Genomic DNA, 26,861 nt, shown 5'->3' with positions numbered 1-26,861 from the left:
CAGAAGCTGGAGTGGTTGTATCAGTGGATAAGATAGACAATAAAATTTCGAAAGTTACTAAAGGTAAGGAGAAATTTCATAATGATAAATGAATTACCATCAGGAAGGCATAAAGATTCATACTAACAGAACAAAATACAAGAAGCAAAAATGGGAGAAATAATAAATAAAGGGAGAACTAGACAACCCAACAATAAAGGATATGCCACTAACAATAATGAATACCACTACACAGAAGATAGCGACCGAAGACATGAAAACCACTACAAACTAACTAGAACCAACATATATATAAAACATTCCATCCAACAACAGAATACACACTCTTCTCAGGTGCAGAGGGAGTAGTGTTCAAGATAGAACATACGCTAGGCCTAAAACAAATCTCAGTACATTTAATGGGATGAAATCAGGGGCACTTGGCTGGTTCAGTCGGTTAACTGTCTGCCTTCCGCCCAAGTCAGGATCTCAGGGTCCTGGGATTGAGCCCTATAGTGGGCTCCCTGCTCAGCGGGGAGTCTGTTTCTCCCTCTCCCTCGGTCCCTCCCCCACTTGCACACACTCGCTCTCTCTCAAATAAATAAATAAAATCTTTAAAAAAATAATAGGATGAAATAATTCTGAGTAGGTTCTTTGCCAACAGTGGTATGAAATTAGAAATCAATAGCAAGAAAAACTCGCAAGTATATGGAAATTAAACAACACATTCCTAAATAACCAGTGAGTCAAACAAGGACTGAAAAGGGAAACCAAAAATAGTTTGAAATAAATTACAGACAAGACACAACATACCAAAACTTACGGGATGCAGCTAAGGCAGTGCTTACAGGAAAATGTTTAACCTTCAAGGTAACAAAGACTTCAAATCAATAATCTAAACTTCCATCTTAACACTGGGGGGAAAAAACCCAAAAACCAAAATAACCTAACACAAAGCAGAAGGAAGGAAATAAAAAAAGATTAAAGCAGAAATCAATCAAAGAGAGAACAAATAACAATGGAGAGATCAACGAAAACAAAAGCTGGTTCATTAAAAAGATCAGCAAAATTGACAAATCTTTAGACTGACCAAAGAAAAAAAGGGAGAATATTCAAATTACTAGAATCAGGAATTAAAGAGAGGACATTATTACTGACTTTACAAAAATAAGAATAAAGGAACTCTGAACAACTGTACATTAACAAATTGCATAACACAGATGAAATCCCTACACATACACACTACCAAAACTGACTCAAGAGGAAACAAAAAACCTGAATACATCTACAACAAGCAGAGAAACTGAATTAGTAATCTAAAAGCTACCCCAAAAGAAAAGCACAGGCCCAAATGTATTCACGACTGAGTCCTACCAAACATTTAAAAGAAGAATAAATACCACTTATTCAAAAATTGCTCCAAAAGATATGAGAGGAAGAAACTCTTCCTAATTCATTTTCTAATGGCAATTTCACCCTAATACCAAAACCAAAGACATCACAAGAAAAGGAAACAGACCAGTTATCTCTTACAGATATAAACAAAATAATCATCAACAAAATACTAGCAAACTGAATCCAGCAAAAAGTAAAAAGAATTATGCACCATGGCTCAATGGGAATTATCCCAGAAATGCAAGGTTGGTTCAACATCTGAAAATCTATTAATATAATAAAAGCATTTCATGAAAATAAAAAACAAAAATTAGATAATTATCTCAATAGATAAGAAAAAGCATCTTATAAAATCCAACACCCTTTATGATAAAAACATTCAACAAACTAGTAATAGAGGAGAATGTTCCCTTGTGTAGAGGGTTATAAATTATTTCTACTTTTTTACTTATATACCTGCATGTATATTTTATATAAACACCCTACCTTGAGCATATGTAACCTTTCTAACCAGAAATTAAGTGTTTTTAAGACCCACTTTTATGTATTATTATTAGTGCAAAATCTGTTATTCTGACCTGCTATCTCATGTCATCTAAACATGTAAGTTGGAAGTAGTCCATTCAAGTTTCAAGTATAATTTGCATACAGAGTTACAATAAAACTGTCACTGTAGGCTCCAAGTATGGTAGCAGTAAGTTTTAAGTGTTTGCTTTGCTTTTTATGCTATTTTTTCCAATCAGCGATTATTTTAAAAAAGGAACTTCCTCAATCTGACAAGAGGCATCTAAGAAACCCCACAGCTAATATCATCTATGTGGCTAACTACTAAAGGCTTTCCCCGGAGATCGAGAACGAGACAGGAGGCCGATCTGGCCACTCCTATTTAACGCTGTGATGAAGGTGCGAGCATGGCAACTGGAAAAAATAAAATAAAAAGCAGCCAGATTGGAAAGGAAGAGGTACAACTATCTCTACTTTAATAACATCATCTTTTACGTAGAAAATCTTAAGGAATCCACCAAAAACCTATTAGAACTAATAAACAAGTTCAACAATTTGAGATAATATATGATCAATATACAAAAACCTGTTGTGTTCCTATACACCAGCAATGATCAATTAAGAAAACTTCCATTTACAAACACATCAAACAGAATACTTCAAAATAAATTTTACAAAAGCTGAAAATTTCTTCCCTGAAAACTACAAAATATTATTGAAATAAAGTTTTATCACTTATTTGTGGAACATAAGGAATAGCATGGAGGACATTAGGAGAAGGAAAGGAAAAACGGGGGGGAGGGGAATTGGAGGGAGAGATGAACCATGAGAGACTATGGACCTGAGAAACAAACAGGGTTTTAGAAGGGAGGGGGGAGGGGGGATTGGTTAGCCCGGTGATGGGTATTAAGGAGGGCACGTACTGCATGGAGCACTGGGTGTTATACGAAAACAACGGATCGTGGATCCTTACATCAAAAACTAATGATGTACTTACTGTATGCTGACTAACATAACATAATAAAATTAAATTAAAAAAAGATAAAGCTGAATTAAAAAAAAAGTTTTAAAAGATTTGAATAAACAGAAACTCATATCATGTTCAGGAGACATAACACTGTCAAGATAGCAATGTCCCCAAACTGATCTATAGGTTCAATGCCATCCCCTATCACAATCCTATCTGACTTCTTTGTAGAAAATGATAAAGCGAGTCTAAAATTTATATGGAATCACAAGAGATTCCAAATAGTCAAAATAATCTTTAAAAAAAAAAGCAGAAGGACTCACAAAAAACCTTACTACAAAGCACCTATAAATACAGAGAACAAACTGATGGCTGCCAGAAGGAAACGGGTGGGTGGTGGGCAAAATGGGTGCAGGGGAGTAGGAGGTCCAGGCTTCCTGCTATGGGAGGAGTAAATTGTGGGGATGAAAAGCACAGCACAGGGAATACAGTTGGTGGTGTTGCAACAGTGCTGAATGGTGACAGAAGGTAGATCCACACAACCTGTGAAGAACTCGAATCACAATGTCGTACATCTGAAACAAATGTAAGGGTTAACTACACTCAAAACATTTTCTTAAAAAAAAGAACCTACTACAAAGCAGTGGCAATCAAGATAGTGTGGGGCTGGTACATGAATAAATAAATAGATGAACGGAATAGAAGTAGAATCCAGAAACAAACCCATCCATCTAGGGTCAACTGATTTTCTTGAAGGGAGCTACGACGATCAACTAGGAAAAAAACAGTCTTTACAACAAATGATGCTGGGACTCCTAAAGAGCCACAGGCAAAAGAATGAAGCTGAACGCTTACCTCACACCACTTACAAATATTAACTCAAAATGGATCGGAGATCTAAATGAAGGAGCTAAAATTATAAAACACTGAACAGAAAACACGGGGCAAACCTTTAAGATCTTGGATTTGGAAAAGGATTCTTAGATAAGATACCAAACCAGAAGCAACAAAAGAAAAAAAGAGATAAACTGGAGTTCAACTTAATTTTTAAAAATCGTGCCTCAGGGGGCACCTGGGTGGCTCAGTCGTTAAGCGTCTGCCTTCGGCTCAGGTCATGATCTCAGGGTCCTGGGATCGAGCCCCACATCGAGCTCCCCGCTCAGCCAGGAGCCTGCTTCTCCCTCTCCCTCTCCCCCTGCTTGTGTTCCCTCTCTCACTGTGTCTCTCTGTCAAATAAATAAATAAAATCTTAAAAAAAATTGTGCCCTAAGGATACTATCAAGAAAGTGAAGACAACCCACAGAATGGGAGAAAATATTTACAAATCATATGATCAGATAAGGGACTTAAATTTAGAATATATGAAGAACTTTACAATTCAATAATAAAAAGAAAACCCAAGCTTTAAATATGAGCAAAGCATCAGCATAAATACCTCTCCAAAAAGTTGTATAAATAGGCAATAAGCACATTAAAAGATACTCAGTACATCAGGAAAATACAAATCAAAACCACAATGAGATACTACTTCAAACCCACTAAAAAATGGCTAAAATCAGAAAGTCAGATAATAACAAGGATGTGGAGAAATCAGACCCTCAGGGTACCTGGGTGGCTCAGTTGGTTAAGCATCTGCCTTCAGCTCAGGTCATGATCTCAGGGTCCTGGGATCGAGTCCCACATCGAGTCCCACATCAGGTTCCCTGCTCAGCAGGGAGTCTGCTTCTCCTTCTGCCTCTGTCCCCCTCCTCCCGGCTTGTGCTCTCTCTCTCTCAAATAAATAAAATCTTAAAAAAAATAGTTAATTAAAAAAATAGAAATAAAAAAGAAAGAACTCAGATCCTCACACATCACTGTTGGGAATGTCAAATGGAGAAAGTGCCCATAGAAAACAGTCCAGCAGGCTCCTAAAACCATTAAACACAGAGTTACCATATGACCCAGTGTCTTAGTCCACCAGGCTGCTCTAACAGAACACTACAGACTGGGCGGCTTAGAAATACCCGAAGTTTATTCTCTACCTTTTGGAGTCTGGAAGTCCAAGGTCAAGGTAGCAACGGGTTTAGTGTCTGGTGAGAGCCCTCTTCCTGCCTCACGGATGGCGATCCGGCCAATGGGTCCTGACATGGCAGACGAGGCAAGGGAGCTCTGCCGGGTCCCTTTCATAAAGGCACTTAAGGCCAGGCAGAGCACTCTCATAACCTACCCATGTCCCAAAGGACCCACCTCCTACCACCATCACTCTGGAGATTAGGGTTCAACATATGAATCAGGGGCACGGGGCAGATGCAAACGCTCAGTCTTCCAGCACCCAGAAACTGTATCCCTAGATATATACCCACCAACCCTAAAAACACAGGTCCACACAAAATCTTCTACACACACATTTACAACATCACAGTATTCACAAGGGCCAAAAGCAGGAGCCCAAATGTTTGTGGCAGATTGATACAATAAAAATTATTCAGCAATAAAAAGTAATGAAGCATTGATAAATGCACAATATAATTGAACCTTTAAAAATTACATTAAGTGAAAGAGGCCAGTAAAAAAGGCCATGAAATATACTAAAATCTCTGTGATACAAATTAGATTAGTGGTTGCTTAGGGCTGCTTGGGGAGGGGAAACAGTAGAGTGCATAGCTTCAGGAATGGGTTTCTTTTTGAGGTCACGAAAATTTTGTTCTAAAACTGACAGGTTGCACATATCTGTGAATACACTAAATCATTAGTTTTACACTTTGAGGGGATGAATTGATGTCAAATGAACAATATCTCAATAAAGCTGTTTAAAAGGATAAAGGAGACGGTAGTATTTGAAAATGCCAGGAGGATGAGACCTTCTCAGCACCTCTACCACGAGCAGTCAAACCCCACAAGCAGAATGCCGGAAACGTGCTCACAGCTCACAAGCAGGCTCCGCAGGGCCGTCCTACAACAGGAAACAATCCATAACCACAGCCTGGATGCGCTGCCCATTTCACTCACGTACTGATGTCCGAGCAGGAAAGCCCACTACCCTGACTGTCCTATACATCCCCACCAGGTAAGCAGCACACGCTGTGCCTACAGAGCTTCCGCACAATCAACACGAAACATACTTTGTTCTGAGCAGGAGATCTGTAACTAGCTCCAAATGCTGCAAGACTGTGGGAGCCGCGGGAGGACCGCGTGCTTCCCTGGATCGCACACACAGCCCACAGCACGGGAGGAAGGGAGGACCGCGTCCTCCCCTGGATCGCACATGCCCACAGAACAGGAGGAAGGAGGACCGCGTGCTTCCCTGGATGGCACACACAGCCCACAGCACGGGGGAACTCGAGGCCTCCCCTCAGTGCCACTGTAGCTCACATACAACCACCGCACTGGAGGAACTAGAGGTTGCTGTCCTCAGCGTTGCTCTAGATCGACCTTCTCTGCCCCCATCCGGAGATTAGGATGCCTGTGACAAACCTGGTGTCTCCAGAGAAACACTGAGTTAACCAAATGTGTGGAAATATGGAGACCCTGTTCAGCTGCCATCCCATGACTGATGAAATACATCAGCAAAATGGATCCGCAAGCCCTGTCTCCTCCCTCCTGGATAAACTCTGTTCCAAATTCAACTCTTTCCCAAGGAGCATGGTACAGGGAGTCTGGCGGGCCCCAAAGACAAGGGGAATGTAGGTTTTATCTTCCCAGCTGGTGGACAGGAGGTCCCACCAGTGCCTGAGCCAATGGAAGGGGGCGCTCAGGGCTGCAGGGCCAACACCAGGGGGCGGGACCCTATTTGTTCCCAAGGGGTAGAGCTACCCTAATACTAAGTTTCTCGTTCTGTAACATGAAGGAACTGAAACTTGATGGAATTTACCCAGAAAAAAAATCTAGAAAAGGAAGAGTTTTACAATTGAGAATTTATTATGCTTTAGCTAATAACTGAATAAAGATACCATCCATACTGGGAATGCAGGTCAGGTTTCAGGGCCTCACTCAGCGGCTCTGCAACTTGGTGGAAATTATCCAGCACCTCCTCAGCCTGAATTTCATGAACAGACCACACTGACCTCTGACTCCTGAGAGCTGTTGGATGAAATCTCATGGTTCCCTTCCCTTTCCTCACCCTCATTCTAAGTATCTTTTCTGATCTATACTTTCTATGATTTTTAAATGCTCACTTAGCAATCCCTGGGGCAGAAAAAAAAAAACCAAAACTATCTGTAATACTATGAAATATCTCTCTCTGACTATAACTACTAGTACTAAAGTAGGGTGTATATCAGTATGTTTAAAGTCCTATCGAAATAAATGACATTCTAGCCAGCATAGCCCACTGAAGTCAGAAAGAACACATGACAGCCCTCTAACATTATTTACTTGTATTATTCTGTAAGTTCTAATCAGTACAAGGCATGAAATAGAAATGAATTAAAACTACTCAAAAGGAAATTACAATTATTATTATTGAGACTATATAACGAGAAAATGGAAAAGCATCAAATGAGGAACCATTAGACCTAAAAAAATGGCTAAATAGAAAAAATAGCTCTATTACAGTTAAAGAGAATGGGGAAAAAAGCCATTCACAAGAACAAAAACATTAAAAATATTCAGAAAAAAAGTTTACATGTTGCCTTAACCAATTATATTAAAAAGAAGACTTGAGTAAATGATTATAAAATCATTTCTGGAACAGCACATGACATTAGAAAACATCATTTCTTCCTAAACGAGTCGCTGGGCTGGTAGGGTGATTTCTCAGCGGGGTGGAGGACAGAATCTGTGGTGGTTTCAGGTCACACAGGCCTCGGAAGACCCAGATCCAGGCCGCCGCTTTCCCCCAGTCTCCAGAGATCCCGCGAGCTGCCGTCAACATTGGCACAGCGGCTCGGCCCTCCGGAGTGTGGAATACAAGACCAGAGATAAAATTCAAGAGAATGAGAGGGAAGTCCACAGACTGAAAGAAAATATTCACAAAAGACATACCTGATAAAGGACTACTGTCCAAAACATACAAAGAACTCCTAAAAGTCAACAGTAAGAAAATGAAAACCCAATTTAAAAATGGACAAAAGACTTGAACGAACACCCCATCAAAGACAGAGTAAAACCAAAAAGGCGAATTCCTATTTCTCATACAAAAACAAGCCTGTTTCCCACTTTCGTGTGCAAACACAAATAAGAAAGATGGCGGCGGTAACTGGCGCCCAGTCTCAGCGAGGCTGGTGTGATACAGGGCACGTTTATTTCAACGAAGACATTACACACTGAATCAAGATATACAGATGGTGAGTAAGTGTATGAAAAGATGCTCAATAGCATACGTCACCAGGGAACTGCAAATTACAACGAGATACCCTCACACGAGCGCTAGAGCGGCCAAAATGCAGAACATTTCCCACCACCAAGTGCTGGCGAGGATGTGCGTCGACAGGAGCCCTCCCGCACCGCACACCGCGCGTGGGACCGGAGCACGGCGCCGCCACTCCGGAGGGCAGCGTGGCAGCTTCTTACGAAACTAAACCTACTCTCACCCTACGGTCCAGCAGCTGCACTCCTCAGTACCTACCCAACAAGTCACAAACTTATCGCCACTCAAAAACATGCACGCAGCTTCATTCGTAATTTTCCAAACTTGGAAGCCACCGAGACGTCCTTCAGTTACCGAACTGCTAAATAAACTGTGGTCCATTCAGACAACAGAATATTATTCAGCACCAAAAAGAAAGGAGCCTTCAAGCCACGAAAAGACATGGGAGGAAATATAAATGCAGATTACTAAGTGAAAGCAGTCTGAAAAATCGACATACTGTGTGATTCCAACTCTACAGCATTCCGCAAAAGGCAAAACTATGGAGGCAGTAAGATCAGTGGTCGGCAGAGGTTAGGGGGTGGGGGAGGAGCAGGCGGGGCACAGAGGGTTTCGGGCAGTGAGACCACCCCGTGTGACCCTGTCACGGTGGGTACGTGTCCTCACACATTCGTGCAAAGCCACGGAGCGTGCACCACCAGCAGCGACCCTGATGTAGACTGTGGACTCTGGGGGATGACAAGGCGTTCATGGGTTCATCAGATCAGTGGTGGCAAATGCACCGTCTGCTGGGTGCTGATGGTGGGGGAGGCTGGGGGAGGGGAGGGGGTGCAGTCTATGGGAAATCTCTGCACCTTCCCCTCAACTCTGCTGTGAATCTAAAACTGCCCCTGCCTCCACAAAATAAAGTCTATTAAAAACAAAAAGAAAATAAAAAACTGGCTCAATAACACACGAGTAGAAAAAGTGAACAGGAAAGGGAAGACATATTTTTAAGTCTAATTAAAGGTAACTTGTGGTACCTGTTATTAAATGCGTTATAAAACTTCAGTTAGCAAAACTGCAGGAATGGGACAAGAATACACAGAAGAACTCAACAGAACATAGTGGAAAATCTCACAAACCCCAACGTGTAGGGTGATTTTAATATACAGTAACTGGCATGAAAAAGAGAGTAAAAGAACAGTTTTTTTAATGGATTTAAAATAACTGGTAACCTATTTTGAGAAAAAAAAAAAGTTAAATCCTTATTTACACAGCAGACAGCAAAATAAATTCCACACAGATGAAAGAGTTATTCCTTTTAAATGAAGCCATAAAGGAACTAGAAGACTCTGAACTCAGGGAAGGAAATGCCTTTCTAGGCATAAAAGCAAGAGGGAAAAAACAAAGAGAAATACAGAGATTTTATCTTTTTTTTTTAAGTTCTTAAAGAAATCATTTACCTACCTTGATAAAATGTCTAATCTGAAGTGCATACATATTTATAACAAATCAAATACCGGGTGTGGTAGAGTAAAAAATATTTGGTCTTTGTCCCTGTTTCCTGTCACGACGCTTCTAAAACCCTTGGAATTTACAGCCTTTTGTATGCTAATGATGTGGCTGGGGAGGGGGCTGGTCACCAGAAAAGCCAAGCCTTACAGCACTTTCAGCCTGCTACCATCCCCTCCCCTGACCCACGGGAAGGAAAGCCCTGGAAATGGGCCAATGGTTTAATCTACCATGCCTCGGTAATGGAACCTCCCTAAAACCTCCTAAATGATAGGGTTTGGGGAGCCTCCACGTTGGTGATCATATTCATGTGTTAGGAGGTGGCGTGTCCAGAGAGGGCAAGGAAGTTCTGAACCCCTCCCCATACTTGCCCATGCATCTCTTCCCTGGGGTTGTTCCTGAGTTTTACCCTTTAGAGTGAGTAATGATGAATAAATAAGTTTGTTTATATAAATACAATACACATATGATAAGACACATGCACCTGTATGCTCACGGCAGCATCACTTACAATGGCCAAGACATGGAGGCAACCCACGTGTCCAGCGACTGACGAATGCATAAAGAAGATGAGACGTGTGTACCATGCGCGCACACACACACAAATGGAATATCACTGCGCTATAAAAAAGGAATGAAATCTTGCCATTTCTAACAACATGGATGGATCTACAGCATATTATGCTAAGTGAAATAAGTCAGAGAAAGACAAACACCATATGATTTTACTTTCATGTGGAATCTAAAAACAAACAAAAAGAAAGGAAAAAGAAACAAACCGACAGAAACAGACTTACAGATAGAAAGAGCAAGCTGTCAGTTGCCAGGGGGCAGAGAGGGAGGGAATAAAAGATACAAGCTTCCAGTTGAATTAAGATAAGGGGATGTGACATACAACATAGGGAATTAGTCAAAAACACTGTAACAACTCTGTATGGTGACAGAGGGTGGCTAGATTTATAGTGGCAATCACGCCACAATGTGTAGAAATGCTGAGTCAATATGCTGTACACCTGAAACTATTATAATCTTTTGTGTCAACTACACGTCAATAAAATTAAAATAAAGTAGAGGTTAGCAAATAACGGCCCCCAGGCCAGTGCAGCTGTTTTTGTAAATAAAGTTTTATTGCAACACCCACTCATTCATTTACATACTGTCTTGGGCTGTTTGTCTGCGACAACCGCCAAGCTGAGTAGTAGTGACAGAGACCATCTGGCCCCCAGAAAAGCTTAAACTATTTACTGTCTGGCCCTTTACAGTAACATAAGGTGTAGGACCCAGAATAACTATTTGCCTCAAGTCACAAAATTAGCGACAGGGCTGAGACCCAGATCTGCCGCCTGAGTCCCGGACAGAGACTCTGTCAACACACCTTGCTACTTACTCCCTTTTCCCTGGTTCCCATTCACTTACCGATCAAATTATGAGCTCTGAAGCGGAGAGCCAGTCCCTGCAGATTTCTTGTAGTGCTATCAATGATGAGCATTTCAGGCTTTCCCTCGTCACATCACCTGCTAGACTCTTCAATCTGGACCCTCCTGCCCCCAAAGCCTTGCTGCCCTCCTTCGGGCTTCCCTGTTGCTCTGAGGTGACAGCTTTGTCCTGATCCCTCCAGCTGCCCTTCAGGCCTTGACCCTCACCTCCCAAGGCACAGACTCACTGACCAGCTTTGGCAACTCCCTTCTTCCAGCTTTTCTCGACTACTCTTTAATTTAAAATTCAGGCTCTTCTTTCACATCTGAACAGCCACACTGGAATCCTACCTGTTTAATCTGCATTCGCCTCTAATTCCTCCTCCTCAGACAAGTATTCCTTGTAAGACATCATAAAGCCCTCACTCAAAAATCTTTATTATTTACCTAAAAGGTGAAGTCTGAACTCCTTAATGGGGCTTTCCCAGTTCTCCCCTAAACAAATCTTCCTGTGCCAGTTAAACTGCATTGCTATGCCTTTCTCAATATCCTTCCTCAAGAGCCAGCTTAAACTGTCTGTTCCTCCTCCAATAATTAAGTAGAAAAAAGAGGTGTACAGAGAAAAGGGGAGGGGTACACATGACAGTTCTTTTCTCACCTGTTCTAGTACTTCTTGCTTGCTAATTCACCAGAGGACTCTTACCACCCACGTAAGACTGCTATCAATATGCTCAGTATTACAAAACTTCTTACAGCAAAAAGTAAAACTGTACTAGGACGCCTGGGGGGCTCAGTCGTTGAGCGTCTGCCTTCAGCTCAGGTCATGATCCCAGGGTCCTGGGATCGAGCCCCACATCGGGCTCCCTGCTCAGCAGGGAGTCTGCTTCTCCCTCTCCCACTCCCCCTGCATGTGTTCCCTCTCTCACTGTGTCTCTCTGTCAAATAAATAAATAAAATCTTTAAAAAAAAAAAAAAAAAGTAAAACTATACTATACAGGCATTTGAGCCAAAACACAATTTCATCAATGCTTTCCTAAGGCACTGATCATTGAAATCCTAAAACTTTTCTTTATATAAAATATCAATATTTGGAAAATGAAGAAAAATGATATCACAAGTTTATGATAACTTATAAGAGCAACAATGTAGCAAAAAATAGCAACTCAGAGTGCCTGGCTGGCTCAGTCAGTAGAGTGTGTGACTCAGTCTCAGGGTCTTGAGTTCAAGCCCCACCTTGGGTATGGAGTCTACTTAAAAAAATACATATATTATTGCACATATACATATAAACTCAGAGAAACCTGGATTCTGGATTCAAATTATTCTTCGTGACTGTATAACTTCACTAAATTCCTCAAATGTAAACTACTGTGATTGTCATTATTGGAGGTAGTGCGGAGATAAACGTAGTCTTGAGCCCTGAATTAAACAACCAAGTCACAGTTCTCAGGGGAAATACAGGGTCAGGTTTCCGTCCTTGTTTCATGTGTGTTTCTGTCCGCAGACCTCTTATTCTGTATGTACTGTTTCATTAACACCGTAACTCACGCCTCAACAGAGCTTGCTCCTGGTGCGTCTCCTCCATAAGGCACGTCGCAGCCTTCCTGCCCAAAGGCACTCTGGACAGCACTGCGACACGGCGCTTGGCGGCCACTGAACTCGGCGCAGGACTGCGTGCGAGAGCCGGACCGAGAAGGCGGGGCGGAGCCCGTTCAGCCTCGGCCAGGAGGGTGTGCGCGGACCACTCTCTCGGGGTTCCTGTTTTTTTTTTTTTTTTTTAAAGATTTTATTTATTTATTCATGAGAGACAGAGAGAGAGAGAGAGGCAGAGGGAGAAGCAGGCTCCCAAGGATCAGGGAGCCTGATGTGGGACTCGATCCCAGGACCCCGGGATCATGACCTGAGCCGAAGGCAGACGCTTAACCATCTGAGCCACCCAGGTGCCCCTCTCTCGGGGTTCCTAATAAATTTGAGCGAGGAGGTGGCTCTGCAAATCCAGAATGGGCAGGTCACAAGAGGTAGTGTGCCCACTGCTGGGGGTCACTGGGAGGACCTGCAGTGACATGTGTCCAGCGCTCGCCACAGTATCCGGCACGCGGCAGGAGCCAGCATGTATCCCCCAAACTGAGACAGTCACTAGCTGTAAAAACATCTCTAAGGACTGCAGTACTCCACCGACTGTGTATTGCGGCCAGAGCTCCCAAGAGGACACTAGAACCAATGAGCATCAGCCACTGAGTTTCCACAGTGAGAAGTTTATACAGAACACTGTACTCCATCTACAAGACTCGAAAGGAAGCCACAGTTTTCTCTCTTACGGAACATCTGTTACTGTCTTGGGAAGCGAAGAGCCCACGCGAGGTGCTCCCTGGACTCACTCCCTGTGTGCATGCCCCGCATCTACCCCACGCGCTGGGTCCCTCCTCCCCTCAGTCTCTGTGATGAGCAGAAGTGACAAGACTCCGTCTTCCCTCAGAGCACCTCCCCCTAGACTTTCGGGGCAGAAACTCTGGTTTATCTGACTACCCACGAGTCTAAGACCAAGAAGAGCTCGCTCAGTGTGTGAGGAACATGCAGGCAAAATGATCTGTTAATCCATGAACAGACAGGAAAACAACAAAGTCTACAAAATGCTCGTGGCTGTCCCTAGAGTGGATCTTGACTCATTCTTAAATGACAGGTGAAAGCCCTCCTGAGCTTCAGTCTTTGGCTTTTAATCCTAAAACGGGGGTTCATTAGCCCCTGTATTACACCTCAACCCCAAACCCAGACTTCCCGGCAGGTATTTACCCCTCATGACTCCCGTGGCGGGGTCGCCAGCGAGGGGACATGCAGCTGCAGGACACGGCCTCAGAGCAGGAGGGTCACTCCCAGTCTGACTCTCACACTGAAGCCCACGCCGTCCAATGCACATGTGATGTGGAGTGCTGATTTTTAAGAATGTTCTCAGTCATGCTGCCTCCAGCTCTAGTGAAAACTTATAAATTAGGACGCGAAACTCTTGGGAGTAACAGTTTTAATCTGGCATTTATGGGTGAACATTCTACACAGCAGTGCACCAGGGCCTGGGAGAGGCAGACCCCGAGCCTGGGTCACTTCTGTCCGCACATCCCTCGCTGTGCCAAGGGACAGGCCGCGGGCCGCAACACGTGCCTGGCTAAGCCCTGGGAGGCCCACAGGCCAAGCGAGCACCAGAACCCGCAAACCTCCTGCACAAGCTCATCTGGGTCTGGGGGGCTCTGGAGCTGTGCTGTCCACACAGGACCCGAGCTAGGACAGCCGAGGAACCGCATTTCCAACGATGCAACATCAATTTAAAAACAGATACTCAGCTCAGCTATTTTAAGTATGTGTGGAACAACCTGGATAAAACCTACTTTTTTGAACTGCACATTTTATAAAATATAAATATTCATCAAGTATTTCTGATGAAAAGCTAACATTCAAATTGAGACATGCTGGTAAATGTAAACTACACACCAGATTTCAAAGACTTCATATGGGAAAAAAATACCTCATTCACAATTTTTTTTTAAAGATCCAGGTATTTATTTGAGAGTGAGCATGCACGAGTTGGGGGAGGGGCAGAGGAAGAGAGAGACCTCCTCAAGCAGACTCCAGGCTGAGCAGGAAGCCTGACTCCAGGCTGGATCCCAGGACCCTCAGTTCCGGACCTGAGCTGAAATCAAGAGCCAGATGCTTAACCAACTGGGCCACCCAGGTGCCCCACACAAATTTTTATATTGGTTACATACTGATAGAATTAATATTTTAGATACACTGAATTTAGAAAATGGCATTGAAATTAATTTCACCTTTAAAAAAAAACTTTTTTAACATGGCTACTAGAAAATTTTTGCATTTTTTTTTCTGTTAGGCAGCCCCCAAGTAAGAGAATCCTCAAACTTTCTTTTAAGATGAGTTAACTAAATCTAGGGGGGAGGGGCGCCTGGGTGGCTCAGTCGTTAAGCGTCTGCCTTCGGCTCAGGTCGCAGTCCCAGGGTCCTGGGATCGAGCCCCACATCGGGCTCCCTGCTCCACGGGAAGCCTGCTTCTCCCTCTCCCACTCCCCCTGCTTGTGTTCCCTCTCTCGCTGTGCCTCTCTCTCTGTCAAATAAATAAATAAAATCTTTAAAAAAAATAAAAAAATAAAAAATAAATCTAGGGGGGAGGACTGAGTGTTTTACCTGCCATCTTTTCTCTTTTCTAACTCTGCCTCTTCTTCCCTTCCCTCAGATAATCCTCATTTACTTACATATGACAAAACCAGTTCTGCTGACTAAATTAGATTTAGCTCCTGAGTGTCCAATGAGACTAACCCTACAAAGAAGCATTTGCTTGCCCCATCATGAATCTGTATCTAGAAATGTCTCCGATCTTCTAAGGCTGGAGAACTCCTATTCATCCTTCCAGATCCAGTGAAAATGAGCCCTGTTCTAGGATTCCTTTACTGCCTTCCCTTCATTTACCCCTCAGCACCTCACACAGCACTACAGAGCAGCACTCAGCACACGTGGTGGAGTTCCTGGAAAATCCTGCGCCTGGACCATGCATCTCACAGGTACTGACGGACGCCCACCAGCTGCGTGCCGGGCGTCTTCTGCTGTTAGGGACAGAGCAGGGGACATAAGGTCCTTTCTCTGTGCAGTTGTCCATCTAGAGTCTAAGTGACTCTTCAGAAGAGAGATAATAAGTGTTCTCTAAACACCTATCAAGCGACTAAAATGCAGGAAGTCTGCACCATGAGCGCAGAGCCGGCTGTCTTGCCGTGCAGAATCACCCATTCCCGCCCCCTGCCAATCTGCACTCCACCAGGTGAATTCACATGGACGGCACGTCCATCCCAGACTGCTAACAAATATTCTCAGAGCCGGAAAGAGCGCTCAGACAAGCCTGACTCAAGTTGGATCATCACCTAACTAGCCGTACGGCCCTTCCAGGTCACCGTCCTGCTTTGAGACTGGTTTCCCCACCTGGCAAATGGTGGCACCAACCCATGTCAAGGGCTTATCACACAACGGATGATAAAGGTTAGCGCTGGCTTATCCTTATCCCAATTCTACAGCTCAAAAACAAAACCAAAGCTCCGCTAGGTCCAGGGGCTCGAGTGGCAGAGGTGAGACTAACTCTAGATGCACCAGAATCTGAAATACCAGGCTGTATTTTCACGGGAGAGCAAGGATTCTGACTACAGTACATCCGGTGATGTGGTAAACGGGACTGGTAAGGAAGTTCTCAGAAGTCTTCATTTAGGCTCCTAAACATATGAAAAGTGATTTAATATTATCCATGAGAAGAATACAAATCAAAACCACATTAAGATACCACTTTTCACCCATCAGCTCTAAGCATTTTATCACACTGGCAAGCCTGCTGTGAAAGAAGTCTCATCCCCTGCCTCAGAGCTGAAATGTGCAATCTGACCTCTCGGGGGGGGGGGGGGGGGGGGGCGGTTTAGACCTATCAAAATTACAAACATGTAAGCCCATGCATTCAGCAGCTCCACTTCCAGAAACTGATCCTCAGACCTGTGAAATGACTCGATGCGTGCTGTAACAGAAATGGACTAGAAATAATCTAAAGGTCAACAGTGGACTGCTTCTACAAAGTCAATTATCCATATGAGTAAATACTACAGACCCCACTGAAACATGCAAAAGAAAGCTCTTCATATATCAGGAAGAGTGCTAATTGGGAAAAGCAAGCTGGTAGAGCCCACATTCTATGCTAAAAGCTCACCTCCTCTTCCCAATAGGGCCATCCCCCAAAGAGGAAGCCTCATAGCATGGATCTTCTGAACATGACTACAACTATCTAGCTTACTTTCTTCCCAAACACCACCACAGCAAACTTCAAGGAGCCTGCATACCATCATAAAGAAGGACTTTTGTGTCACTGAAACTAAGGTTTGCCACCCCTTGGTCCTTCCTTCTTAAAAGCAGGTTAAAAAACACCTGGAATGTTCTCTGATTTTGGGGTGGGGAGAGGGGAATACCTACAGAATATGTGTAAGCCTCTTAAAATTGTTTTAAAAGATTTTATTTATTTATGAGAGAGAGAGCGCGTGCGCACGAGCAAGGCTGAGGGGCAAAGGGAGAAGCAGACTGACACGGACTCCATCCCAGGACCCGGATATCAAGACCTTAATCCACTGGAGCCACCCAGGCGCCCACCCCCTTGAAATTTTTAACAGGAAAATGTTGCAAAAATTCCCTGAGGTTTTTAAAGGCATTAATATTAATTTAGGGGAGCCTGGCTGGCTCAGTCAGTAGAGCGTGCAACTCTTTTTTTTTTTTTTAAGATTTTATTTATTTATTTGACAGAAAGAGGCAGCGAGAGAGGGAACACAAGCAGGGGGGAGTGGGAGAGGGAGAAGCAGGCTTCCCGCGGAGCAGGGAGCCCGATGTGGGACTCGATCCCAGGACTCTGGGATCATGACCTGAGCCGAAGGCAGCCGCTTAACGACTGAGCCACCCAGGCGCCCGAGCGTGCAACTCTTGATCTCAGGGTTGTGAGTTCAAGCCCCAGGCTGGGTGCAGAGATGACTAAAGGCATTCATTTAAAGCTAGCTAAAGCCCTTTGCAGTCCAGCTCAAAGCAACTGAGAAGCTGTGTCAACTGCCTTTAGTGGAGCATCTCTGACCTTCCCTCTCTGCTACTGCATAAAATTTTGACAAGCAGAGGTTTAAAAAAAAAGGGCTCAGCAACCCCAATATCCATCAGAAGCGGTCCAATGAAATGCTGACATTTAATATTATGCAGCCTTAAAAATGAAATTCTTTTCAGCCACAGCACCAAAACGGGAAGTATTCGATATACATATTATGGAGGGAACAATTCAAGATGCAGAGAGATTTATAGTAGGAAAGCAAATATATGATTTTAAACATACACTTATGTATATGCATAAACACTGTTCATGAAAAGCTATACAAAAAAAGTGATAGTACTTCTATGGGAGAGTGGGAAGAAGTTAGGAGCTAACATTTGACATCCAGGAGTCTTTCACTATGTGCATAGCAGGGTTTTTTTTTTTTAAATAAACATAAGACTTGGGGCACCTGGGGGGCTCAGTCAGTGAAGCGTCTGCCTTCGGCTCAGGTCATGATCCCAGAGTCCTGGGATCGAGTTCCCCATTGAGTTCCCTGCTCAGCGGGGAGCCTGCTTCTCCCTCTGCTCCCGACTCATGCTCTCTCGCTCTCTCTCGGTATCTCTCTCTCCCTCACTCTCAAATAAAAATAAATAAAATCTTTAAAATAAACAAACATGAAACTCACCAAAACTTGTCTCTCCTTGTTGAATGACTGCAGTGAATAATTTGCTTTATAAACCTTACTGTTAGATTTTAATACAAAATAGTGTGTATTCATGACAATAAAGGCCAACAGCCTAAGAGCAGCTCAGAGATTGTTTTCTACTGTGTTAAAACTGTTTTAGTAACAGTTCGGTGTTACCCACATCCAAGTACCAATTTTGAATGCCTCACATCTCAAACTTATTAAAACTTAACATTAAGCTATTTTTTTCTTTTTAAACAAAACACGGATTATAGCCGTGTGACTGGATTTCCAAGGAGGTAGAACACCAGACAGGAATGCCAACAAAACAGCATTCTAGAGCAAGGCAGGGCGCTCTGCCCACAAGAGTGACGCCCGAGCAGCGGGCTGACTTTGAGGGGTGGGGGCCCAAAGGCTGGAGACAAAGCAGAGCGCACAGACTCCTGCTAATGAGACGCTGGCCTCAACAGACCCACCAATCCCTCCTGCCTGTTAATTCCTACTTCTTTTAACGTTAAAATAAAAGTTCGTAGGCAGAAGTTTTAGAGTGGGCTTGTCATGAATTTTAAAATTTAATTCTAAGGAGAACTGGCTTTGGGATAAAGAGGAATCCTCCTGAAGGGATTAAGCGAATGTGGAGTATGACTAACCTATCCCAATTCAACAGGGCTCTGATTTCCACAGCAAAGTGTTTCCACACATTAAACCACACACACCCTTAATAAAGTAACACAAGAAGCACAGTCACATCTCACTCCCAGAAAACAGATGGCGTTGAGTGTGGCCATGACTTCAGAGATGCTACACAAAAGACACAATCCATGAAAAAAATAATTGACAATCTGGACTACATTAATATCAAAAACTTCTAAAACACAGTAAAATTTTAAAAAATTTAAAACTTCTGCTCTGTGAAAGACACTGGCAGGAGAAGAAGGCAGACCACGGACTGGGAGAAAATATTTGAAAAAGACATCTCTGATAAAGGACTGTTACCCAAAATACACAATGAACTCTTCTTCAAAGCCAACAAGAAAACAAGCAACCCGGTTAAAAGATGGGCCGAAAGATGTGGACAGCTCAGTGAAGAACGGGCCCTGGAGAAGGTGCTCCACATTGTGGTCCTCACGGTAACACAAACTGAAACAACCAGACACCACTTCACGCCCATCAGAGGCCACCACCCAGAGCGCTGACCACGCCAGCACTTGGCGAGGCCGTGGTGCCCCGGGGACTCCCACTCCCTGCTGGCGGGAGGCAGAATGGTGCGGCCACTGTGCAGAGTGGCGGTTTCTCCCAAAACTCAACGACCTCTTAGCCTCTCGTACAGCAGTCGCACTCGAGCGTTTCACTGAGATGGAGGTTCCTCAAAAAGTTGAAAATAGAGCTACCCTATGATCCAGCAATTGCACTACTGGGTATTTACCCCAAAGATACAAAAGTAGGGATCCGAAGGGGTACGTGCACCCCGATGTTTATAGCAGCAATGTCCACAATAGCCAAACTGTGGAAAGAGCCAAGATGTCCATCGACAGATGAATGGATAAAGAAGATGTGGTATATATATACAATGGAATATTATGCAGCCATCAAAAGGAATGAGGTCTTGCCATTTGCAACAATGTGGATGGAACTGGAGGGTATTATGTTGAGCGAAATAAGTCAAACAGAGAAAGACATGTATCATATGATCTCACTGATATGAGGAGTTCTTAATTGCAGGAAACAAACTGAGGGTTGCTGGAGTGGGGGGTGGGGTGGGAGGGATGGGGTGACTGGGGGATAGACACTGGGGAGGGTATGTGCTCTGGCAAGCGCTGTGAATTGTGCAAGACTGTTGAATCTCAGATCTGTACCTCTGAAACAAATAATGCAATATATGTTAAGGAAAAAAAAAAGAAGAAGAAGAAGGTAGCAGGAGGGGAAGAATGAAGGGGGGGAAATCGGAGGGGTAGACGAACCATGAGAGACGATGGACTCTGAAAAACAAACTGAGGGTTCTAGAGGGGAGGGGGGTGGGAGGATGGGTTAGCCTGGTGGTGGGTATTGAGGAGGGCACGTTCTGCATGGAGCACTGGGTGTTATGCACAAACAATGAATCATGGAACACTGCATCTAAAACTAATGATGTAATGTATGGGGATTAACATAAGAATAAAAAAAAAATTAAAAAAAAAAATTTAATGTCCAGGCAAAGGCCTGCATAAAGGTTATTTAGAACAAGCAGCTTCGTTCCTAACTGCCAAAACCTGGAAGCCACCAAGACGCCCTTCCACAGGTGATGGACACACGGTACAACCAGACAATGAAATGTTATTTAGGGCTAAAAAAAAAAAAAAAAAAAAAAAGAGCTCTCAAGCCTCGAAGAGACAGAGGAACCGTAAACACATATTGCTAAACGAGAGGGATGCCAGTCTGAGAAGGCTCCATCCTGTAGGATTGTAACTCTAGGACCTCCTGGAAAAGATAGACCCACGGGCACAAGGGAGGGATGAGTAAGTAGAACAAGGAGGTCTACAGAGTCTGTAGGGTAGTGAAACTATTCTGGTACTCTAACGGTGGACAGATTTCACGTTACGTTCGTCAAAATGTACCCCACGTACCACCCCGAGCGAGCGCCAGTGCGTACGAACCCTGGGAAAACGGAGGCTCACGGATTACAACAAATGGGAGGCTGACAGCGAGCGAGGGCCAGGCACGTGTGCGGACAGGGAGTATGGGGAACACTTTGTCTTTTCCGCTCAGTTTTGCTGGGTACCTAAAGAATAAAGTCTATTAAAATGGAAAAAAATACACTGCGAGCTAAGATGACAATTCTGTAAGAAGAAAGAAAATGGGTCTTAGGATTCATTGTAAGTGGAAGCAGGACACAGCAAGGATCAATTTAAATTTTTAAGCGTTCATCCGGAAACAACAGTATTTTTAGTCTTTGAGCAGTAAGAATTGTACGAAATAATTCTGTTGCCACATACGAGCAACGTGAAGACTCTCAACATTTAAGAGAGTTGCTGTTTAGAGCAATCCTAAAATTTGGGGATTAAAGAAGCTACAAGCAGGAGGAGCACCAACACTATCAAAGGGTAAAGTGTGGAAGGCCAGCTCAGGTGGGAACCGCATTTAAAGAATGCATCAGATGCATCCAAGTCCTGCCGGGATGAGCTCCCTCAGTCTGGGGGCTAAGCCATGTCCCCCGACCGAGAAGAAGCATGTCGTCGACGGTCCACACGTTCGCAGAAGGAGAGACACTGCTCCCCACGGACTTCGCCAAGAGCCGCAACGGCAGCGGAGTTTCCGACCGGTTCGCGAGGAAGGAAGGAGAGACGGCGAGAGAGAAGGAGACCTGACTTCAGGAAAAGCTGAATTCCGAGCGCAATTTCACGGCGCGAGGAAAAGGACACCGCACCGGGAGGGGGGCAAGGGCCCACGTGCTATCGCACCCAGCCCCCCGGGGTGCTTCTCCGTTAAGAAAGTGCGAGCACTCCCGCGCGTCTCCCGACTCGCAGGGCCGCGCCCGTCCGTCTCCCGCACGGACAGCCGCCCTCTCCCCCGGACCGGGGCTGAGGGAAACGCGTCTGCCGACAGGCACGCGGGTCCGCGCGCGGCAGGCCCCGGGCCCCCGGCGCCCGGCAGCCGCGTCCCCGAGGCAGCAAGGCCGGCCGGCCCGGAGCCCGGGGGTCCGCGCGGGGGCGACAGGCGCCGGGTGCCGCCCGGCCCGCGGCCCGGGCCCCCACCTCCCGCCCCCCCCTACCTGCGCGGCGGCGGCGGCGGCGGCCGGCGCCGGGCCCCCGGGCGGGCCGTCCTCCTCCTCGGGGGGCTCGTCCAGGAGCACCCGGCTCCGGCTCGGCTTCCACATGCTCCGGGCGGCTCCGGGGTCGCGGCGTCGACGCGCGCCCCTCCTCGGCCGGCCCGCAGCGCGCCGACGCTCGGCCTGCGGCTCCTGCGGGACCGGGGCGCTGCGAGGGGGGCGGGGCGGGGCGGGGCGGCGAGGCCCGGCCCACCCGGCTGACCGGGCCTCCCCGCGCCCGCGCCCGCGCCCGGCAGGCCCCGGACCCCTAGACCAGGCCGCCCCGCGCCCCGCCCGGCCTCCGCTCCCCCCCACGCCCCCCGGCCCGCGGGCCGGGCGCCCGCACCACGCTCCCCTCCCCCCAGCGGCGGCCCCGCCCCCTCGCCGCCCCCCGCGAGGCCCCGCCCCCAGGGCCTCGGGCTCCCCCACCCCGGCTTCCCCTTCTCGCGCTGCCGCTCGCCCCCCGCCCGGGGCCGGCTCACGCCTCACCTCGGGGCCCCCCACCGCCTACCACCGCCTTCCTGTGGCATCCCCCCTCGGCCCTCCCCCCACCCGGGGCCCCTTCACCCCGGCCGCCCTCACCCTCGGCCACGCCCCCCGGGCGGGCCGTCCCCTGCCCCCAGCGGAGCCCCTCACCCCGGGACGCCCCCCTCACCTCGGCCCCCCCGCTCCGGCCCTGTCCCCCGAGGTGACCCCTTGCCCGGGACCCCCCATGCCGGGCCGCCCCTCCTCCCGGGCCCCGCCTCGCCCCGGGACCCCCCCCCCCCCCCACCCCACCCCACCCCACCCCGGCCAACCCCTCACCCGGCCGTGGGGCGCGGCCAGGTCCGCCGGGCGGTGGCGCGGGGGCGGGGCCCGGGCGGCCGGCTGCGGTCACCGTGGCAACGGCCGCCGGGCGCGGGGCGGGCGCAGCGCGCATGCCCACTGCCCTCTGCCCGCCGGGCCCCCGCCCCCCCGAGCAAAGGGGCTGGGGTTGGACGCCTGCTAGGGGGCCCTGCGCCCCGGGCGGCGGCTGGGCTCGGACGAGCCTGCGGTCGCAGGTGCCCCGGGGCGCGGCGGCGCCCGGCATCCGGCCTTCCCGCGGGCGAACCCGGGCGCGCGGGGGACCGGCCTGCCCTGCACCGCTCCCGCCCGCTCCCGGGCTCCGGCAGGTGGGCGCGGCCGCAGGTGTGCGCGGCGTCCAGACGCGGGCCGGGCCGGGCCGGGGGCGCTTCGGGAGGCCCCCCGGTGTATCGGGTCCAGGAGAAGGCGGCAGGGGGGCCGGGCCGGGCCGGTCGCGCGAGCCGCGGGCCCCGCGCGGGTCCCGAGCACCGCCCGGGGCCGCCGCCCCTCGCGCGCAAGAAGCCCCCCTCGGCAGTGCCGAGCTGCTGGGGGCAGTGGGGACAGGATTCTCAGGCTTCTGGACCACGGACGGACAGGATGTGTGGGTGCAGGTTACCGGCTTTCGCAAGAAGGGGCTTTCACAGGTGATCTTTTCTGAGCGAAGAGAGCTTACCCTCACTGTCAGCGGGGGCGTGGCAGGACCCCGGCCTGGACCCCAAGCGGGACAGTCAGGGGACCCGTCTCGACCGACAGGATCTCTCGCCCCTCTTACACATGCCGAAGTACGAAATGACGTGCATTTCCTGTCTCTGGAAAGGGACGAATGAAACACAGAAAGACACTCAACTGGGTTGTCATCGGGGAAGTGCAAATCAAGATACCTACCTAGCAGTGGGTGCTGAGTGAAATCAGTCGGAGAAAGACAAATACCATATGATCGGACTCACATGTGGAGTTTAAGAAAAAAAAAAAAAAAAACAGGAGAAAAGACAACCCCAGACACGGACTATCAACTCCACAGAACAAACGGATGGTCTCCAGAGGGGAGGTGGGGGGGGGGGGGTGAAGTAGGTGATGGGGATGAAGGGGACACTTGTGAGGAGCACTGAGTAAGGCAGAGAATTGTTGAGTCACTATATTGTGTACCTGAAACTAATATAATACTATGCTAACTATACTGGAATTAAAATGTAAAATTCAGTAAAAAAAGATACCCACCTGTCAAAGTGGGTATAACAAACATTTATAAAGACACATCTAGTGTTGGGAACAGGGTAGGGAAGCCCTCATGGCACTCCTGGCAGCAGTGTAAATGGTATGAACTTTTAGAAGGCAAATTTGATCTATTTGTTAATAGCTGTCAAAAGTCTAATGTGCATACCCTCCTGCTCAGCAATTTGTATAAACTTTTTACTCTATATACTTCAATAGTGCTTATATTTTCACACCAAATATATATTCATGTATTACTTGAGTAATTTAAAAACATATTTTATAAAAGGAATCCAGAGTTGTTGGCTTCTGTAAACACTTTCTTAAGTTTTGTAACTTTACTACTCTAAAAGTAATAATAATAATCAAGGGTACCTTTGGGGTTTTTCCAGGAGTGATTAGCAGCAGAACATTTAAAATGAAAAGCAGGTCTGAGTTGTCTTCAGGAAGGGTCTGCAGGAGCACAAAGAACAGACCCACTGGAGACAGGCATACGGGCCCTTACAGGGTTAGTGGTGAAGGTCTGGAAGGGGCCAAGCTGCTGAGCAGGATAAAGTCAAATTTTAAATAGCAGCTGGCTACCTGGGAAGCAAGACCATGTGGCAACGAACCCACAGATCCTCCCCTTACATTCTCAGTAGGTCACAAGGATCAGCAGATAAACAGTCACACATACAGCTACCCCACCCACTCCCAAATATCTCTGGACTCACCAAGCACAAATATTACAGAATCCCGTGAAACCACAGAACACTTACTAAAGAATCACTGGTAGGAATTAAATTTAAGAACTCCTTCTTCCTGGGAATGTATAAGAATGTTAAAAATGTGTATATACGGGGCGCCTGGGTAGCTCAGTTGGTTGGGCGACTGCCTTCGGCTCAGGTCATGATCCTGGAGTCCCTGGATCAAGTCCCGCATCGGGCTCCCTGCTCGGCGGGGAGCCTGCTTCTGCCTCTGACCCTCCCCCCTCTCATGTGCTCTCTCTCTCTCTCATTCTCTCTGTCTCAAATAAATTAAAAAAAAAAAATCTTAAAAAAAAAAAATGTGTATATACGCACACTTTTTCAAACCAGGTCAAACAAATTTGGTCCTAGGGCTGGAAAGTCTTAAGAAACCCCAGTGCATGGATAATGTGCCCGTCTGTACTCTGAGTCCCATGGGCGACTGTCACAATAAACACGGTCCAAGCACAAACACTGATAAAAGTCAAACACCATGAAGCAGAGGTTACAAAACAAAGCCAGGATCCAAACACAGCCCTTTCAAGGACACTCCAAACAAAACGTGGAAAGCCAACTCAGAACACTTCAACAAATAACACAGATCCTTTCCTTCAGGGGAGAGGGGCTGGGGCCTGCACTCAGACCGCCAGCTTCCTCTCAGTTTGCTGCATCCACGTTCCTGTGCTTTTAAAATCTTCATTGTGAGTTCAACCGTGCCCCCTGCAAATCCAGGAAGGAGAAGGCCAGACTTCTAAATCAAAAGGCTAACTCCCAGAATATTTACAGCATCCCTGCTATTTCTGGGAGAGCACGGCCGGGAAGGGTGTCTAGGGTGGCAGGAGGTGGAAGGCCAGGAACCCCGAGCAAGCAGGCAGGAGGAGAGCGAAGCAGGTGGTCACCCTCTGTGTGGGGCATTCCTGAAGGCATTCCAGAACCCTCCCAATTCCTGGGAGGCGCTCCGCACGTCCTCTGGCAAGCTGACCTGTGGGTCGTTTATTCACTCATTTATTATTTTTATAAAATTAAGTGGTGCTATTAAACTTCACAAGTAGTGCAGTTCACACAATCCGGGGTCACAAAAAGACAACCTTACACACAAGAGTTCATTTCTGTATCCAGCAAGACGTGATTGAAAACCCTTTTCGGGTACTGAGACCTCCTTTGGAGGAAGCTGCTTTAGCTGGAATTTCCCTGATTGACTAAGAGAGCCCCTGAAAATTCACTAGCGGAGAAACTCTTTTTACTTATTAAAAGTCAAGTCTCCCATCCCAGTCTGAAGGCTCAATTTAGTGAGGTTTTATTCTTTTTTTTTTTTTTTTAGATTTTATTTATTTATTTATTTGAGAGAGAGAGAGAGAGAGAGAAACAGCATGAGAGGGGATAGGGTCAGAGGGAGAAGCAGGCTCCCTGCTGAGCCAGGAGCCCGATGCGGGACTCGATCCCGGGACTCCGGGATCATGACCTGAGCCGAAGGCAGTCGCTTAACCAACTGAGCCACCCAGGCGCCCAGTGAGGTTTTATTCTAGCAAAATTAATTTTAAATGAGAGTATGCTCTGGGGTACCACATAGAACTTCCTTCCTTTCTTTCTTTCTTAAGATTTTATTTATTTATTTAAGAGAGAGAGCACGTGAGCAGGGAGCCTGATGCGAGGTGTGATCCCAGGACCCTGGAAGCTGAAGGAACAGCCTCAGGAGAGAGTGAGGTCCTCGGCCGGCCCGGAGGTGGTAAAGCAGGGGCTGCCCTGAGGACCGCCACTCTTCTCAACTTGGAAATCGTGTTTTCCAGTGACGTGGGCCGTGTTTCCAGTCTCAGACTCTGTCCTCAAATGCCTGGGAGCCCCAGAGGCAGGCGTGTGCGCCGGCCTGAGGTCCCGGATCCTTCCCTGTGGGTACAGAATAAACTGACGTTCTGTACCCGTCATACCTTGTCTGGAGCTTCTCAAATACTCTCCCGTACATCCGTTCCTAGCATCATGCTGAGAACAGCATCATGCTGAGCC

At 46.8% G+C, this 26,861-nt stretch overlaps 1 protein-coding gene across 1 annotated transcript in view; it reads right to left on the bottom strand.

Moving 5' to 3' along the window:
* TDRP (testis development related protein) overlaps positions 1-22,282 on the bottom strand; it is a 41,405-nt gene extending 19,123 nt beyond the window's left edge. Inside the window, exon 1 of the mRNA XM_064585733.1 lies at positions 22,066-22,282. Coding sequence (XP_064441803.1) covers positions 22,066-22,170 — 105 coding nt within the window. The 5' untranslated portion in view covers positions 22,171-22,282. The remainder of the gene's footprint in view (positions 1-22,065) is intronic.
* Between the last annotated feature and the right edge of the window lie 4,579 nt (positions 22,283-26,861).

Source organism: Mirounga angustirostris, unplaced genomic scaffold, assembly GCF_029215605.1.
Source record: "Mirounga angustirostris isolate CCGP_5_RB_7025 unplaced genomic scaffold, mMirAng1.0.hap1 SCAF_2, whole genome shotgun sequence".
NCBI lineage: Eukaryota > Metazoa > Chordata > Mammalia > Carnivora > Phocidae > Mirounga > Mirounga angustirostris.
This window is presented reverse-complemented; position numbering and strand designations above follow the sequence as displayed.